Here is a 15,783-nt window from a genome sequence, read left to right as displayed (position 1 = left end):
GGAGGTTTGAGGAACAACACCTTGCTGGACCACAGTGTAATTTTGGTTGCCAAGCTGATTCAGATTTAAGAAAAGTAACCTTTTCTTGGCAAAGCAAAAGAATCCTGTTCCAATAACTGATTCAGCTTATAGTTGTTTTGTTGTAATTTTTTTGTTGTTTTGTTGTAATTGTTGTTTTGTTGTAATTGAGTTGTTTTGTTGGAACTTTGCTGTGGGTAGCATACTGCAGTGGGAGGGTAGGACGCAGTGCCCACTGAAGGGAAGTCAGTAAATAAGCTTTACTTCTGAAGCCAGCTGATTGTGAAACCAGGCTTTACCACACGTGCACCTGGAAGTCAGGGTTGTTTTTGGATATTACTGCATCTGACAAAACTGGGCAGTTTGACAGCAGCCAAATGGACAATTTGGTGAAAGGATGTGAGGAAAAGCTGAATGGGATGTCCAATAAAGGCAATTAGAAGTCGTTCTTTGGGTTTTCCAGTCCTAAGCTTGTAAGTAATTTTTGTAGAAAAGGATATTTAAAAAAAAAACAAAACCGCAAAGCACAAAACAACCCCCCTTCCGAACACCACACCAAAACAAACAGAAAAATAGCTCCACAGGTACTTATATCTGCTCAAGGACAGGTGAAGGTCTACTAAAATCCTTTGCAGTTCCTACTGACTGCTACAGTTCTCAAGCTGAACAACATATTATTGGTCTTATTAGGGCATATTTGAGGCCTGGAAAAAATGTTGAGAAGTTTACCAAATTGTAATTTTTCTTACCTGACTAGGGACACAGAATTTCAAACTGAAATCTAGAGAACCTTATGAATAAGGAGGCAACAAAGAAAACATTTGTGCAAAAAGAAGCTTGGTTCTTATTTATGGGCTTTATGTTTCCAAGGTTGTAAATGAGAGCCTTCAGCCAAGCACGCTTTATTTTTTGTAGTAGGGTATTGGACAACATTATGCACTAATTTAAAGTGAAAGTCTGCCAAATGCTTCACTGCACATAACTCTGCAAATATGGCCTAGCAGAACTGGGAAAAGCTGTGCAAAATGATACTGATGCTCCTGACAAAATAACCTGCAGTGGCTTCTAAATCATATGAGTTATCTCTCTCTCTTGCTTGCTATCTCATAGGCTGCAGACAAATGTTCTTCTCTGACTTCAGCTATGCTACTATCAGACAAAAATCAGCTAGGCTAGCTTAAGGTACAGTGATACAGTCTTTGATGTCAGCACTAACTCACACAGTCCTGTTTCCTCCAGTTCCTCTCCCCCGCCAATGGCTATTAGCCTTGTTTGTGTGTCTTCACCTTAAACTCGGTTTGTGAAGCCATCTGTTAAACTCTGAGAAGACTGATACAGAATTGCTTTTAAGTACAACCATAAATGTGCAAATCATTGCGACTTGAGAAAGCTGTAGCTTCTCATAGGACATAATAGGAAAACATATGTTGTTTGAGGAGAAATTGTACTTACTCAGAGTAATAGTTCTTGAAGCACTGATTAAAAAAACCCTATAACCCCACACCATGTAAACTAGAAGCCAGCTGACTTCTCCCTGAAGTCACCAAACATGTGAATTTGTGTAGTATTACTTTTGCCAAGAAATGCTTACACAAATTGTTCTGTCAGCAGAGCTGTGAGGAGAAGGCATCCAGCAGTGGGTCAGGAACCTTTTCATACAGGTTTGGGTTTTGGTTTGTTTTGGGTTCTTTCTTTGGGTTTGGTTTGGTTTTTTTTGGGGGGTTGTTTGTTTGGTGGGGTTGTTTGGTTTTTTTTCTGGGTTTGTTTGGGTTTTGGTTTTGGTTTGATTCGGGTTTTTTTTTCAGAGAATGCTCTACATGGATAATATGACTTTGTCCTGGAATATATTTTACCATGAAGTTAAATGTTCCAAGTTATATGCAAGCAAGAAGAATTTGATTCATTTAGCAGTTGGAAGGCAGGTCAAATTTAGGACCAGGAGCATCATTTCTTTGGTGTTGCTAAACAAAGAAATGCTAAACAAGAAAATCACTTCTCTCACTACTTTTCTGCACTGCTAGGTTTTGTCTCCTTGTTCATGTGAATCAGATCTTTTGTTGGTTTAAAAAAGAAGATTCTATATGGGTTTTGTATGGATGGCTGAAATGCTTGATTCCAAAACTGTCTTTATGGAGTCTCAGGCTACTGTTTTGGCTTCGTTTCTCATTAAGGAAAGGAAAAAAAAACCTAAGAAGAAAGAAAATAAAAGAGAGTCAAGGCAAAGCCCAGATACTTTGTTGTCATGCAGGGAACATTGATCCTATGGCAGTTTTCTATTACAGCATCTTTACTTCTGTTATGCTAAATGAGTACTGTAGATTTAAGCATTTTATCTGATGGATGCAGAGCAGCAGAGTGCTAATTTGCTTACTGCACCATTACAAATCCTGCTTTCCACACAGGCTAGCAAATAAGCAGATATGCCTTACAAGTCAGATAGTCAAAGGTCAATTTAACTATACATTTGTTATTTCTTAAGTAATGGAGAAAATTGTAGGGTGCTATAATGGGTAACTCACATATTCCAATAAATCTTTAAATGACTATGTTTCATACTGTTTAATTTGTAACTTCTTATTATGCATGAAGGTAATAAATAGGAAATTATGTAGAACACTGATTAAAAAGTATATAATAAAACTGAAGATTTCTTGTGTTCAAATCTGGAAGTCTGTAAATGGTGCTTCTGGATGTTTGCTTTTAGCTCAGCAAAGCAGGTTTTTTCCTGCCCAGCCACATGCCAGGAATTGCCCAGAGAAGTCGTGGCTGCCCTATCCCTGGAATCTTCAAAGCCAGGTTGGACAGGGCTTTGAGCAACCTCATCTAGTGGAAGGTGTCCCTGCCTGTGGCAGGGTGGGTGGAACTACATGGCCTTTAAGGTCCTTTCCAGACCAAACCATTGTGTGATAATTTACTGAAAGCCTCGGAGCATTTTCTCATCTTCTCTTTTGGCTAAACTTTGGACTTACCAGGTATACTGTCTGCAGCTTGCTAACTTCAGTGAGTGCATTTGGTCAGTGAAAAGGGATTTTGCATGCTTGTTCAAAGCAAGCTGACTCACTTGGTTCAAGGTTGCACAGTGGACCTGGGTGACTTCATTTCCTACCCTTTTTGTGTCAGCTTGTCTAATTTACTTCCTTTCTTTTGTTTGGTTGGTTGGTTGTTGGGTTTTTTTCCCTATATAAAGTGGTGAGTTTTTTAAGTTTGTTTGATCTTGGATTTGTTACTTAAAATATTCAAAGAACAAAGGGGGAATAGTAGTTCTCTTGTATTGTACAGATACTCAGAAAGCTGCTGAGCTATTCCCAGCCCCTTGGAATGTGACAGAGTATTCCATGAAGCTGATTGTTTTAAGTGCTACTCAAATTGATCTTCCTACTTTGGATTAAGTTTTACTTAATGAGGAAGTAATGAGATTATCATAGACAAAAAAGACTATGTCTCTTTTGGGAACATGCAATTTCTGATACTTGACTTTCTTTCAAACAGATCCATAATTCTTTCTTTAGGGAATGCAAATTAAATGGTAATCAGACCATAGGACTCTCTAGGAACTGTTTTGACACTCAGTGGTAAAAGTATTATACTGTATATTTTCTTGCTGGGGAAAGGATTGCTGCAGGATTAAAACGTTCTGGATGGGTGCCATTTTCAGATAGTTAGTTCAATTAGAAGAAGAGAATGGATCTGATTAAAGGATAAAGCTGGTTATTTGTTGTTTTTACTCTATGCAGTGCAATGGGAGTGACTGCCTTTTTTCATTAGCAATAATTAGGATTAGAGAGTTCCAACTGCATGTTAATATTCCTCCTCTTTGAATGGAAGCATGCAGTAGCTAAGCAATTAACATTTCCTTTAAACTTTAAAATCTAGGAAAAAACCTTCCACAAAATATTTAAGAAATCTCCAGATATTCGAAAGAGAGCACTGAAAATAAGGGACTTAAGTTTGTTTGATTGTTTGTTTTTCCAAGTTTGGATGTTTTAGGAAACACCTGGCCTAACTTGTAATCAAAATTCCCATTGATGTTGTGTTCAAAGTTTTCAATGAAGCCAGTGGTTCATTTCTGGGTTTTAATTGTGTATGACCACTAATAATTTACATGAACCACTGACAGGTTGCAACATCTGCTGCTGTGAAATTAAGCAACCTTTATTTGCACAAACTGTGAGTAGCTAATAAACTGTCGTTGATTATGCTGTTAAATTGTATTTTGTGTAGAGCTGATATGGCTTCATATTATAGATTTTACATTTAATAATTCGACTGATTTAAAAGGGGCACAAATAGTTTTGTTCTAAATAGCATGACCAGATCATTAAACACTGTGCCTCCCTGCCCAGTAATTTTGCCCTGCTGTTGATTAGCATCAATTTAGCTGAGTGGAAAAAATGATGCTTATGACCTGAATCTGCAAAGACTGATGTAGGCGAATGACTTGTTCAATTGAAGAAGTGAAATCTAGGGTATTTTAAAGTTAATGGTTAAACTACTTGGGAAGTACTCATACTTGTGGAATTGGGACCTTAACTGGGCATGAGTCATCACCAGTAGCCACATGTGAGGGTGTATGATTGGCAGATTGCAGGCTTTGCTTGCTTCAGAAATGCTGACTAACACTTGTAGAGTTCAACTTCTATTTAAATGAAAGGGAGTAGGATTTTGCCTTCATATTTGGTGCTCCTATATTTAAGAATATACTTGAATCATACACCTGAGGCACAAGAAAGTTTTTACATTAAGAGTGCACTGAAGTGTTTAGTTGAATTGGAAGCATAATCTTTTAAGAGGTCATATTTGTTATTACCTAGAAGAGTTATGAATTGAGGTAAAATACTAAGTTATGAACAGGAGGAGAAAGAGAGGATTGTTAAACTTTGTGCTCTTTACTGTTACTAAAAGCTTTAGTCGTGGCTGGCTGTAGACATAGCTGATTTAGCATTCATGGGGAACAGCTTTCTGTGTATTAAAGGCTTCTGTTTGGTGTCTGTTTCCTCTTTTGTGTTTTTCCTTCTAAGATGAATCGAAATTTCCAATCTAGAGGCTGTATTGATGTTTGAACAAAACCTTGAAACAGGGTATCTGAATTCAGACTTAAATTCTAGCATTGAAGAGGTTTTTAGACATATCAGCATTAAAGCAGAAATAAATAATTCTGATTGGTACATTTTCTAGTTACTGAAGATAAAATACACATTTATAAGATCTTGCCCTTTCAAAAAACATCTTAGCATTCATTTCAGTGTTTTAGTGAAGTCATAATGTTGAATTTGTGGTAACAGCAAATTATGTCCATTAAAAAGGCTGAGGTCAAATACAAATGCATGACATCACTGCAGAAGAGAGAAATGGGTAGGCTGAAAGTGAATAAGCACTTATTTAGTCACAGTAGCCCTAAAATTACAGAAATGGCCAGTCAGCTGTTTTTTTGCATCAGTTCTGTTCCTGCAGACGCACTCTTCTGCTTTCTTTTCAAAGGAGATGAAGCTAAGGTGAATATGCAAATTATTGCTAAAATGCTGAGATAATATCAGAAACATGTTGGTAAAAAGAAGAGAGGTTAACAATTTGCCAAAGGGATACAGAAATAAATAAGCCAGAGGTGTTGCTGTGCTGCTGCTAGTCTTAACTAATGTCAAGTTACTTTTTCAGGACTGATGTTGGAAGAAGCTTGCTATTTAAAGCTGGCCAGATGGATCCAGATTAGGATGATGGTTCCCAAAATGTGTAAAACAGGAGAATGATGTTAGCATGGCAGTGCTTCTGAGAAGCTATATTGTTAGTTCTTTGTGCCGTTATTTTTCTGAAGACATGTTTTGTCCAGCCTTCACATTTCTTGTAATTTTGAAATGTTTCTTCAGCCTGATTTATTTCACCTAATAAAATCTTAACCCTATTAAAGGTTTGGTGCATTAATGAAGCTGTCAGGTGGCATCCCCTTTCTCTTTATTTCCAGCTGAAGTTCCTGACCCTGATCTGGTTTTCTTTTATTTTTAAATCCAATACTATTGTGCTTTGACCACATGCAGTAAAGCTGGATCAGGTACTGTGAGCTGATGGGGAAGGCAAGAGAATAACCAGAAGGCAGCTAGAAAATCAGACCAGGAATGAGAAGTGTGGGTTTGTCTGTGCAAAACACTACTCGTTCTGTCAAATTTGGATATGGATTGCTGATACTTACAAAAGATAGTTTGCATCCTCCTATGCACTTGTAAAGCACATAATACTAATCGACAGTGCTCCCTAATGCAGCCTTTTTTTCTTTTTCTTTTAGAGCCTTCCTCCAAATCTGCTGAGTTGTCTAGTTCTTAGTTCTTCAGCTAAGATGCTTTTTTTTACCCTTCCCTGCTGCTTAGATCTCCAGGCTTTGTCTCCAGGGCGGTAGTAGTATCTTAGAAAAAATGTCGTTCTGTTTATCATGGTATGGGGTGGAGAGGGAAGCACTTCATTTGTGAGAAGTTAGTCTGATTTTGTTGTTTGTTACAGCTCCTGACCAGCCCCTGCATTAACACAGTGACAGGAGGTCATGGCTAGTCAGTGCTCTGAAGTACTTGAACTGTTACGTTTCACCCTGCCCTGCTTGGTCTTGACAAATCTGAACCTAAACTTCAGTGCCTCTCAGGTATTTGGAAACAAGCTGGTGCTCACCCATAGGCTTTGGAGCACCTTGCAGATTGCAGAGAGAACAAAAGGAAGGCCTTAGCTTGTGCTGCTTGTTAGCTTGGACTTGTGCTTGCACCCTGGTGACATGGGAGTGCAGCCACCCTGGCTGGGCTAGCTCCATGTATGCCAGCAGAATTAGGGCAGACAATCATTCAGGTGGTTTCCTGAAAAGATACAGTGTCATATACCACAAAGAAGTAATGACTTTATAAATACCACTTTGGATCAGCAAAGAAGCATGGCATGCCCTACCTGCTTTGGATCAAAACACTGTGTTGCACTGTGGACAAAGCCGGTACCTGCTAATACTGTCAGCTTTCTTTGTTTTACAGGCTGGGGCAGAGCCAAGAAAAGGAACCCAGATGGATAGGTGGATTGTTTTTGTTTTGGTATTATTTTGGGGTTTTTTGGTGGTGGTGTGGTTTGATTTTTGGTTTTGTTGGTTTTTTTTTTTTTTGTTTTTCCTGTTTTGTTTTTTTGTGGGGGTTTTTTGTGGTTTTTTTGTTTGTTTGTTTGCTTGGGTTTTTTTGTTTATGATGCGAGATCTGGTTTTGGCTTAGAATGTTGGTACGTGAGATGTGTGCACTGCTCAAAAACCTTCAGAGTAGATTATCCCTTATTGTGTATGTATAAGATAACCATACAATATGTGGGAATCCTTGTGGTTCCAATGCTTAGGATACCCTCCAGAAAGGGAATTGGAAACCCAAGTTTTCCTCCTTCATGCCTCTTTATCATGACCACTGGAATACAGTGTTTTAAGGAAGGGGAGGTCTTTTCTGAACGGCACCCAAATCTGCTTGTGGCTGTATGCTACAGAGTATTTTAAATGTTGAAATGTGAAGATGTCAGTCTTCTTGAATTTTTTCTCAATTTTTCTGATCACAAATATTAAATGAATTGACCAAGTTCCTGGAGAGTGTGTTTGGTTCAAGCTACATTTTATGGATGTTAATAAAGTAATTGCTAAAAAAGCTCACAGAAACAAACCTATTCCCAATGAAACTGTGCTGTGAGTAAAAGAGCAAGAGAAGTGAAGTTGCTCTTGTTCTAAGGAGTACTACTTGCTGAATAATCTTCCTTTAGAAAAGAAGTATGTGAATTAAAGTTACTCAGTTGCAGTCTGTCAAAGTGAAAAGATTAAAGCAGTAAACTCTTACTGTAATTGATATTGCTACTCTAGGTATTTTAGCTTCAAACCCACATAGCTACATATATATATATAATAATAATCATCTGTAACTCGTTACCTATGTTCAAGCAGCTGTCAACCTTTAAAAATTATAAATTTTCATCATGAAATGTAAAGTTGTAGTATTTATTCAGTGCAAAATTTCAATAGAAGATGACAGGGGGCTTGCAGGGTATAGATGTTGAGCCAGCCCCTGCAGAATTAACCCACTGCTATCAACTGAATTTGTCATCTTTAAACCTACAAATAATTCAGTCTTTGAAAAACTGTCATTATGATCTAAATATACTAAGCATCACCCTAAATTGATTACCTTTCCCATTTTAATACAGACTCCACAACTAGGAGGAATACTAACAGATCTCAGAGTTTAATAAGAGCATTGACGTAGTGGAAATTACTCTTTTGAGGTTATAAATTACAGAAATTCCAGTTGTCTCTTCAAGAGCAAAAGGATGAAGGTGCTTAAAAGCACTGCCAGATTTATTGAGATGCAAAATCCAGTAGCTCTTGTTAAAACCTAAAATACCCCCTGAAATATTTGCATTACTTTCCATGAATTAGAGTGGAAATGCAAGAGGAAGTAGAAAAAGAAACCTGCTACACATTACTTTCCATGGGTTATGTTTGTCAGAAGGAAATATAGTCATAGATTTTATGTTCTTTGAAACTGCTGAATCACAGCTCTGTCACTTGGCCTGGGAAGGCTGAGACCCATGGGGTTTCCTCAGCCTGCTGATGCACACCCTGTGCTCTATAAGTACTGCTTGACTGCAGTTTGCCTGTATTGATAGGAAGTGTCTCTGCTGTCATAGTAGTATGAATGAATATGGACTGTAAAACTAATGATGGAGGCTTAAATGCCTCCATCCAAGGACTAACGTGAAAGAGCAAAGTCAGACATCTTTTGGTGGAAATTGTTTATTTTGTACTCAAATATACCACTAAGTTCCCTCTCTAACTTAAGAATGGGGAAATTGGGTGCCAAGAATTGCAAGTGCTAGCAGGCAAAGCAAAGCCAGTCTTCATCGTTGCAAATCTCTCATTTTGAGAGTTCTCATTATATCCTTTGAAAGGAACTTTGATGCCTCACTCTGTAGTTAGGACTACTCTGTGTTTTTTCCTTTGTAGATATATTTTCCTGCTTTTAGTTTGAGGAATTCTGGCAACTTGGTCGAAGCTGCTGCTGTACTGGGCTGCTACAAATCTAAAAGGTCCAAATGGTTCCACAGAGCATGTGCAGACAACCCTTCTTCAGTGTAATGCACGTATATGTGTTTCTCTTTGCAGAAGCTCAGGATGTGGTAGCCTTGCAGATAACTCTGCTAAGGAAAATCAACATTGCTGTGTAAATATTAACCACAGTACACAAAAATCCTCAAGAGAACTTGCTGTTGTTTAAAAATCATGCTGCTGATCTGCAGAGCTCTAATGGCTCCACTGACAAACTCTCATACTTGCTCAGAATCCTTCTGTTGGTTCTTCCCCCTAAATTTTCTTGGCCCTATGTAAATATTTGTTATATCTGGTGGTAAAAGAAGAGACTTGGTACAGTTATTCTTCACTCTTATGTTAGTAAGAGTATCAATAGGGTTACAGAATTATCAAGCTGCAGCTGAATATTCACGTCTCCTTGAATGAGGCTAGGAATTGTGATGAGTTATATTCTTTCTAAGAGAAAAATGTGTGAAAGTTTGTTTCAGACTGGTCAATCAAAACCCCTTTAAAATAAAGAATTTCAGTATGTTGTGGTGCATTCTGTTTTCTCTAAATTCAGGTACATGGTTGATTTACCCTTCAAGGGAAGAATAAAATTCAGCAAAGGGAAAAAAAAATATAAAAGCCTGGTTTTGTTTCATTCATTCACCTTGAAAGCCTTAAGAAGCAATAATTGAAAAGTAGTACTGAACAAATATTTTGAGTTTTCTTATAGTTATTTTTCTACTTTTGGGGCTTTTATTATTAGTGTTTCAAGTTTTCCTGCTCAACCTTAATGACTACAAATTAAGTGGACGATTACATCATATAATTCTGATGGAGTTTCCAGAAACTGCTGAATATTAGAGAATTCCGTGGACAATTATATCAGTTTGCAGAGTTTCAGGTTTGTTGGGTTTTGTTGTTTGCTTGGGTGTTTGATTTGGTTTTGTTTAAGGCTCCCCCTCTGGTCCCCTTTTTTATTGTGGAATTTCATAATGTGTCTGCTTCCCCCTTCTCCCAGCAAGGTTTTGGAGGCTGGAAATCTAAGGGAATTATGACACGAGGAGTATTAAACTGAACCTTATTTACAGACTTGTAAACAGCCTGACTGAAAAAAAAAATAAAAAAAATAAAATCTTTAAATGCCTTTTAAAATTGGTCCGCTTGCAGCTTAAACATTTGTGTGTTGGTTATTGAGCGTTTCTTGTTCTGGTTCTATTTCCAGCGATTCCTCCAAGAAATAGAGAAAAACAAGCTTGAGCATGGTTGGTTTTCTTCTTAGAAAGCAGCAGAAAAATATATATTGTCTTTAGGCTGGGAAGAAGCAACATTTAAACTGTTGTTGTGCATCTTGAAGAAGTGAGGTAAATCCCATACTTATTGTGTTACATAGATCCATACCTTAAGGCTTTACATATATAGTTAATTTGATTTTTGGAAAAAATCTGTTCCAATTGAAGTATATGTGCAGTGAAAAGGTTTTATGTAGGTAAGATGATGTATAGATAAAACGTTACCATGACAAATAGGCAAAAAAAAAAAAAAAAAAAAGAACTACCTCATTTGTGTGGATTAATTTGGCAGTGTTATATAGTTACAAGTTTAAAATAACTGCTTTAAACAAAGAAAAATTATATCAACAGTATGAACATGCTAACCTTTTTCTTCCTATCTTTTCCCTTGACTTTTGAGAAATGTGTAGACTTGGGGATAGAAGTGTGAATTTATTTACAGGTAACTACTAGACTGTAAAATACAAATTAATCTTTCAAAAGGGGGATGAATTCCATTATGTATTGTCATGTTTTCTCACTCTTGTGTATCTTTAATTTCAGTTTTTGTCATCAGATGATGGTGTTCAATGTAATTTCTGACCAGCTGATACTGTCAGTTACTTTCAGAACAAGTTTGAAAAGGCCCCTTTATTGTTAAATGAATGGTCATTCTTGGGTGAAAACAGATGACATTTGGATTTTGATATTTTTGGTTTAGTGCAAGGGACAGTTTCATAGCGTTGTTAAAGAACACTGAAGAATATGCATAAAGAAGCACTGAGAAATGTCACACTTTATCAGTGAGTGTTCACTGTTTCCTACTTGGTTTGGCCATGGAATATTCACTGGTGTTCATGAGTTTTCTTTGCCTTGTATCTTGCATAGTTAACAAGTACAGAATTATTATCAAAATGACTTTGAGCCACAGGAACTGCAGTATGTGTGTGTGTATATGTGTGTACTGCTGTGGCTGTAATTTCAACTGCACTTACCATTTGTTTGCAGTAACAGTGGGAGCTCATTCATGAAACTGTTGTCCATATAAGTTAGAATTTTACACTTCATCCTTTTTGATGATTCTGCAATGCAGAATGTTGTCATGAAGAAACATAGTTTATAGGGAGGTAAAATGCTAAGTATTTTGGTTGCAGTGTCACATTTTTTATTTGAAATTAATAGCTTTCTGTCAGAGTAGTTTCCTTTCCATTGCTCCTGCTGCTCTTTCTTCCCTCCTTCGTGTTGCATTGTGCTATCCTTAGAACTGGTGTGTGTAAATTAGTTCAACTCACTAAAACAGCAGAGAAACAACTGTGCAATTCACAAATGAACATATTTTGCTGTTCTGCTATTTACTGTGTTGCTTCTTGCAGTGTGACCAGACAAGTGTCAAAGGTGTGACAAAGTGGATGGAATTTTGTGTGGGAAACGGTGCGGCAGAACTGGGTTTGAGGGAAGAGGGTTTGTGGGGAGGCTGGTTGAACATGACCTTCCCCTTCTGGCATTATTCAGTTACTGATCCAGTTCAACTGAAAGCTTGCTTTGATCTCTTGCTTTTCTTTGAGTGCAAGACCTGTGATGGTGCCCATGTATGCTTAATTAAGGTGACAGTAAGGTTTTTAAGACATCCAAGGTTTTTACTATGTTGTATATCTTACCACATCTGAAATGTGAAGTTTATCCCAAGATGATGTGAATATTTGACACATGCTGCCTGTTGTAGTTGCTTATCTAGGAACTAAGCCACTGTTGCTGAAACAGCTGACTTGGGGTGACTCGTGTTAATACAGAGACTCTTAAAGGGGATGTATAGGGATCTATACATAAACCACAGCCTCTAAACATAGAAAAAAGTGATCTTTTCAGGCTTAATTTCTAAATAACATAATTAAAAAAACTTTCTTTACATTTGGGTCAATAGGATTGTTTTATCTTGAAAAGCACAAAGCAAAGAATAGATGATCTATGTGACAGCATTACAGATTCAGTAAGGAAATAATACTTTGTTTACTTTTGCTAGGCTGCTAGATGATAGGAGGTATATGAAATCTCTCTTAAGAAACACAAGCTTGTGCAATTTCTAATTACATTTTTAGTGAGACATGCCCTCTCTCCTCAGAAAGCAATACATATTTTTTGAATGTGTTTTTAGATTGCATCCACACTGTTAGTATTCTCAAAGCATGTTTGTTTCTTAACAGGTACAAAAAATAAATAAATAAAAATGAGTGAACTGGACCATGGAACATTCTTTAACACTTGCAGGAATACTGATGTAGGTATGTATGCTATCATGTTCAAATTGTTTTCTCACAGTCTAGAATAAAACTACTTATAAAGTATCCTGTGCAATTAATAACTGCCTGTGGAAGCTGCTATAGCATTCTGTTCATAGAATCCTAGAATGGTTTGGGTTGGAAGGGACCTTAAAGTTCATCCAGGTCCAGCCCTGCCATGGAGGGGATACCTTCCACTAGATCAGGTTGCTCAAAGCCCCATCCAACCTGGCCTTGAACACTTCCAGGGATGGGGCAGCCACAGCTTCTCTGGGTGACCTGTACCACAGCCTCACCACCCTCACAGTGAAGAACAACTTCCTAAAATCTAGTCTTAATCTCCCCTGTCAGTTTAAAGCCATCCCCTCTTGTCCTATCCCTATAAACCCTTGTAAAAAGTCCCTCTTCAGCTTTGTTGTTGGCCCCTTTAGGCACTGGAAGCTGCTCTAAAGTCTTTCTGGAGCCTTCTTTTCTCTAGGCTGAACAAGCCCAGCTCTCTCAGCTTGTCCCTATAGGAAAGGTGCCCCAGCCCGCTGGATCTGCTGTAACAGGTCGGTGTCTTTCTTGTATTGGAGACCCCACAGCTGTATGTAGTGCCCCATGGGGGTCTGATAAGAGCACAGTAGATGGGCAGAATCCCTTCTTTCAACCTGCGGGTCATGCTTTTTTGTATGCAGCTTAGAATACGACTTTATTTCTGGGCTGTAAGCACACATTGCCAGCTTATGTTCAGTTTTCTGTCCACCAGGATTCCCAAGTCCTTTTTCGCAGGGCTTCTCTCAGTCCATTTGATGCCTCGTCTGTACTGAGACTGGGGACTGCACTGGTGGCTGACTTGAAAAAAATCTTTCTACAACAAGACATCGTCTAGTGTCATGTTGTCAGACTTTCTGTATGCATGTGGTAAATGAAAATCCTTAGGGGACGCTTGAAGTAGGATCAAGGGATAGTTTTGCATGATTTACCTTAATGTTTTATATGGGACCCCTCTGCAAAACTGTATGTCAGAAATACTGCTTCCAGCTACTCTGCTCTTAAGAGAGAATGGAAATAATTTTTTTACTAAGACCTAATGGTAAGTTTTATTACTAAAGGAACATAAAAAAAAGAGGTTGGAAAGAAAGGACCATTCCTTATCTCTATAAGCTTCCTACCTTATGTCAAGTTACTGAGGACGTGTGTGTTAAAGCTTTGCAGCACTTGGGCAAAAGTTCAAGTAATTTCATTTACCATTATATTTGTGTCTCAGGCTTTAGTAGATATTTGTTATAGAAAATTGTGAAAAGGCATTTTAAAATCTCAAAGTTCAATATTTTATATTTTTATTCATGTGTCTATGTGTATATATTTGTGGGTGTATATGTACTTATAAAATATATATAAAATATGTTAGCAGTTAAATAAAGTTTGCATCCTGTATGCTAAAACTCTGATTTTGCATTGAGTCTCACATGGATAGACCCTTTTGACTTCAGAAGATTCTTCACTAGAAGAAACAGATAAACATTAGTCACAGAGATTCATATGGCTCAGATATATAGGCTAAACAAAAAGCATATTGAAGCAAAGATACAATTAAATTATTTGGGGTTAGAGGTGTGGAAATTGAATCTGTCTTTCACTCATTTTTTCTTGGATGTGAGGGACATTATTAAGTTGGTAAAGATGAGTTACCTGAGTGAAAAAGTACCTGAGGTGCCTACCTTCTCTTACATTAGTTCTATATGTAGCTATGTATGTTTATATGTTTTATATAAAGCTTTAAGAGTGTAGAAAATATCAGATTATATTGCTAAATTAAACTTGTGACCTTCAGAGACAACTCTAAGGTTTTCAAACATTGCTGCAAGTGTTTTTTGCTTAGAAACCCAAAATAGTAACAAGTTTCTATATCTAAGCACCACCAAATTTAACCTTTTTAAGTAAATGGATTGTCTCCGCTTGTTCCCTGTTCTCTGAAACATTTTAATATGGTTAGAACAGATTAAGGCACCCCAGCCATAGGAAAGCAGTGCTGCTCTCTGCTATTTTACAGCAGTCCTTATTCTGTCCATCTATTCATTCAGTGGGATGGTTCATTCTCCTTTCCTCTTTGCTTTCTGCACTGTAATAGTTATTGCTTCCTGTACATCAGTATACACTTCTACAATTTTTGTTCTGTTTTTCCATGCTTTTTGTTGTCAGCTCTCTTCTCTCATATTGTGAGAAAGGGGGCAAAAAAGATTACATGGATTTGTATTTTGTTCACATCCCCTGTCCTTACTAAACTATAGTGAAGAATAAAGCTGTCATAGAGAAAGTAGGGTTTGAAAAGCTAGTGGTGAGTGAGAGCTGTCAAACAGGTACAGCAAACTGTATTTACATTGAAGTTTAAGGACATGACAATGTTGACGTAGACCAAAGAAAGCTGGTCAGGATACCGCAGTTGTGAGTGCCATACTCAGGAAGGGTTTCTACCCCTGGATATCTATACCACAATTCAGAACAAGTGGTGTGGGAGATCCATGCTAGTGAAATCATGCAGGAACTCCTTCAATCAGGAATTGGAAGATAGAGTAGCTGAAAGTTTACTGTAACATAAGGGCTTTGTTGCTGCATGCATGGATGTGTGTGCAGGATGCCTGTAGAATACTTCAAAACTATTGACACTAGGTACTTAGAAGAGGTTTCTGCAGCAGCTGTAACAGGCTGCTGGAAGATGACAGTGTCCCACCTTTGCGTTGGCACTTACCTGCATCATAGTATGCTATCCTGAAATTAACTGAGAATCTTATGGTCTTGGAACACTACATGTGTTTCAAAGGTCATGAGATTCACAAGCACCATACCAAGAAGTTGTGCTTAATGATTTCTAGCTGTAGTTAATGTCATTTAGTAATACTACTAACAGTTACTGATTCTTTCCTAATGAATATGACAGGATTCATCTGCTGTGAACTTATTTCCTAGGTGCTCCCAGGCATTTGCCTGCAGGGAGCCTGAAATAAAAATATTAATGGCGTTGCTCTGAAACTCCAGCCATGCTTTGCTGCTCATGCATGTGGACATGATGTTACCGCCCGAAATGATTCCTAGCAGACTAGAAGTGATTGTAAGCCTTTGGGAGCAGTAACAAATGAATAATAGGCTTAGGAGGAAGAACTGAAGAGTGACTTTTCAGAGG

The 15,783-nt window shown here is 37.7% G+C and overlaps 1 protein-coding gene across 6 annotated transcripts in view; it reads left to right on the top strand.

The window, feature by feature from the left end:
• The first annotated feature begins 12,551 nt into the window (after positions 1-12,551).
• The window catches only part of CCDC148 (coiled-coil domain containing 148), a 58,754-nt gene continuing 55,522 nt past the window's right edge, over positions 12,552-15,783 (top strand). For 4 of the 6 annotated variants that reach the window (XM_061363807.1, XM_061363801.1, XM_061363804.1 and 1 more), the window contains exon 1: positions 12,552-12,623. In XM_061363807.1, coding sequence (XP_061219791.1) covers positions 12,569-12,623 — 55 coding nt within the window. In that variant the 5' untranslated portion in view covers positions 12,552-12,568. The remainder of the gene's footprint in view (positions 12,624-15,783) is intronic. The other 2 variants (XM_061363802.1, XM_061363806.1) reach the window with 2 other exon arrangements.

The sequence above is a fragment of the Neopsephotus bourkii genome, unplaced genomic scaffold, assembly GCF_033783945.1.
Source record: "Neopsephotus bourkii isolate Nb327-2 ecotype Australia unplaced genomic scaffold, CSIRO-AGI_Nbou_v1 NB_1181, whole genome shotgun sequence".
Lineage (NCBI taxonomy): Eukaryota > Metazoa > Chordata > Aves > Psittaciformes > Psittacidae > Neopsephotus > Neopsephotus bourkii.
Note: the sequence above shows the minus strand (reverse complement) of the source record. Positions and strands in the feature narration are given on the sequence as shown.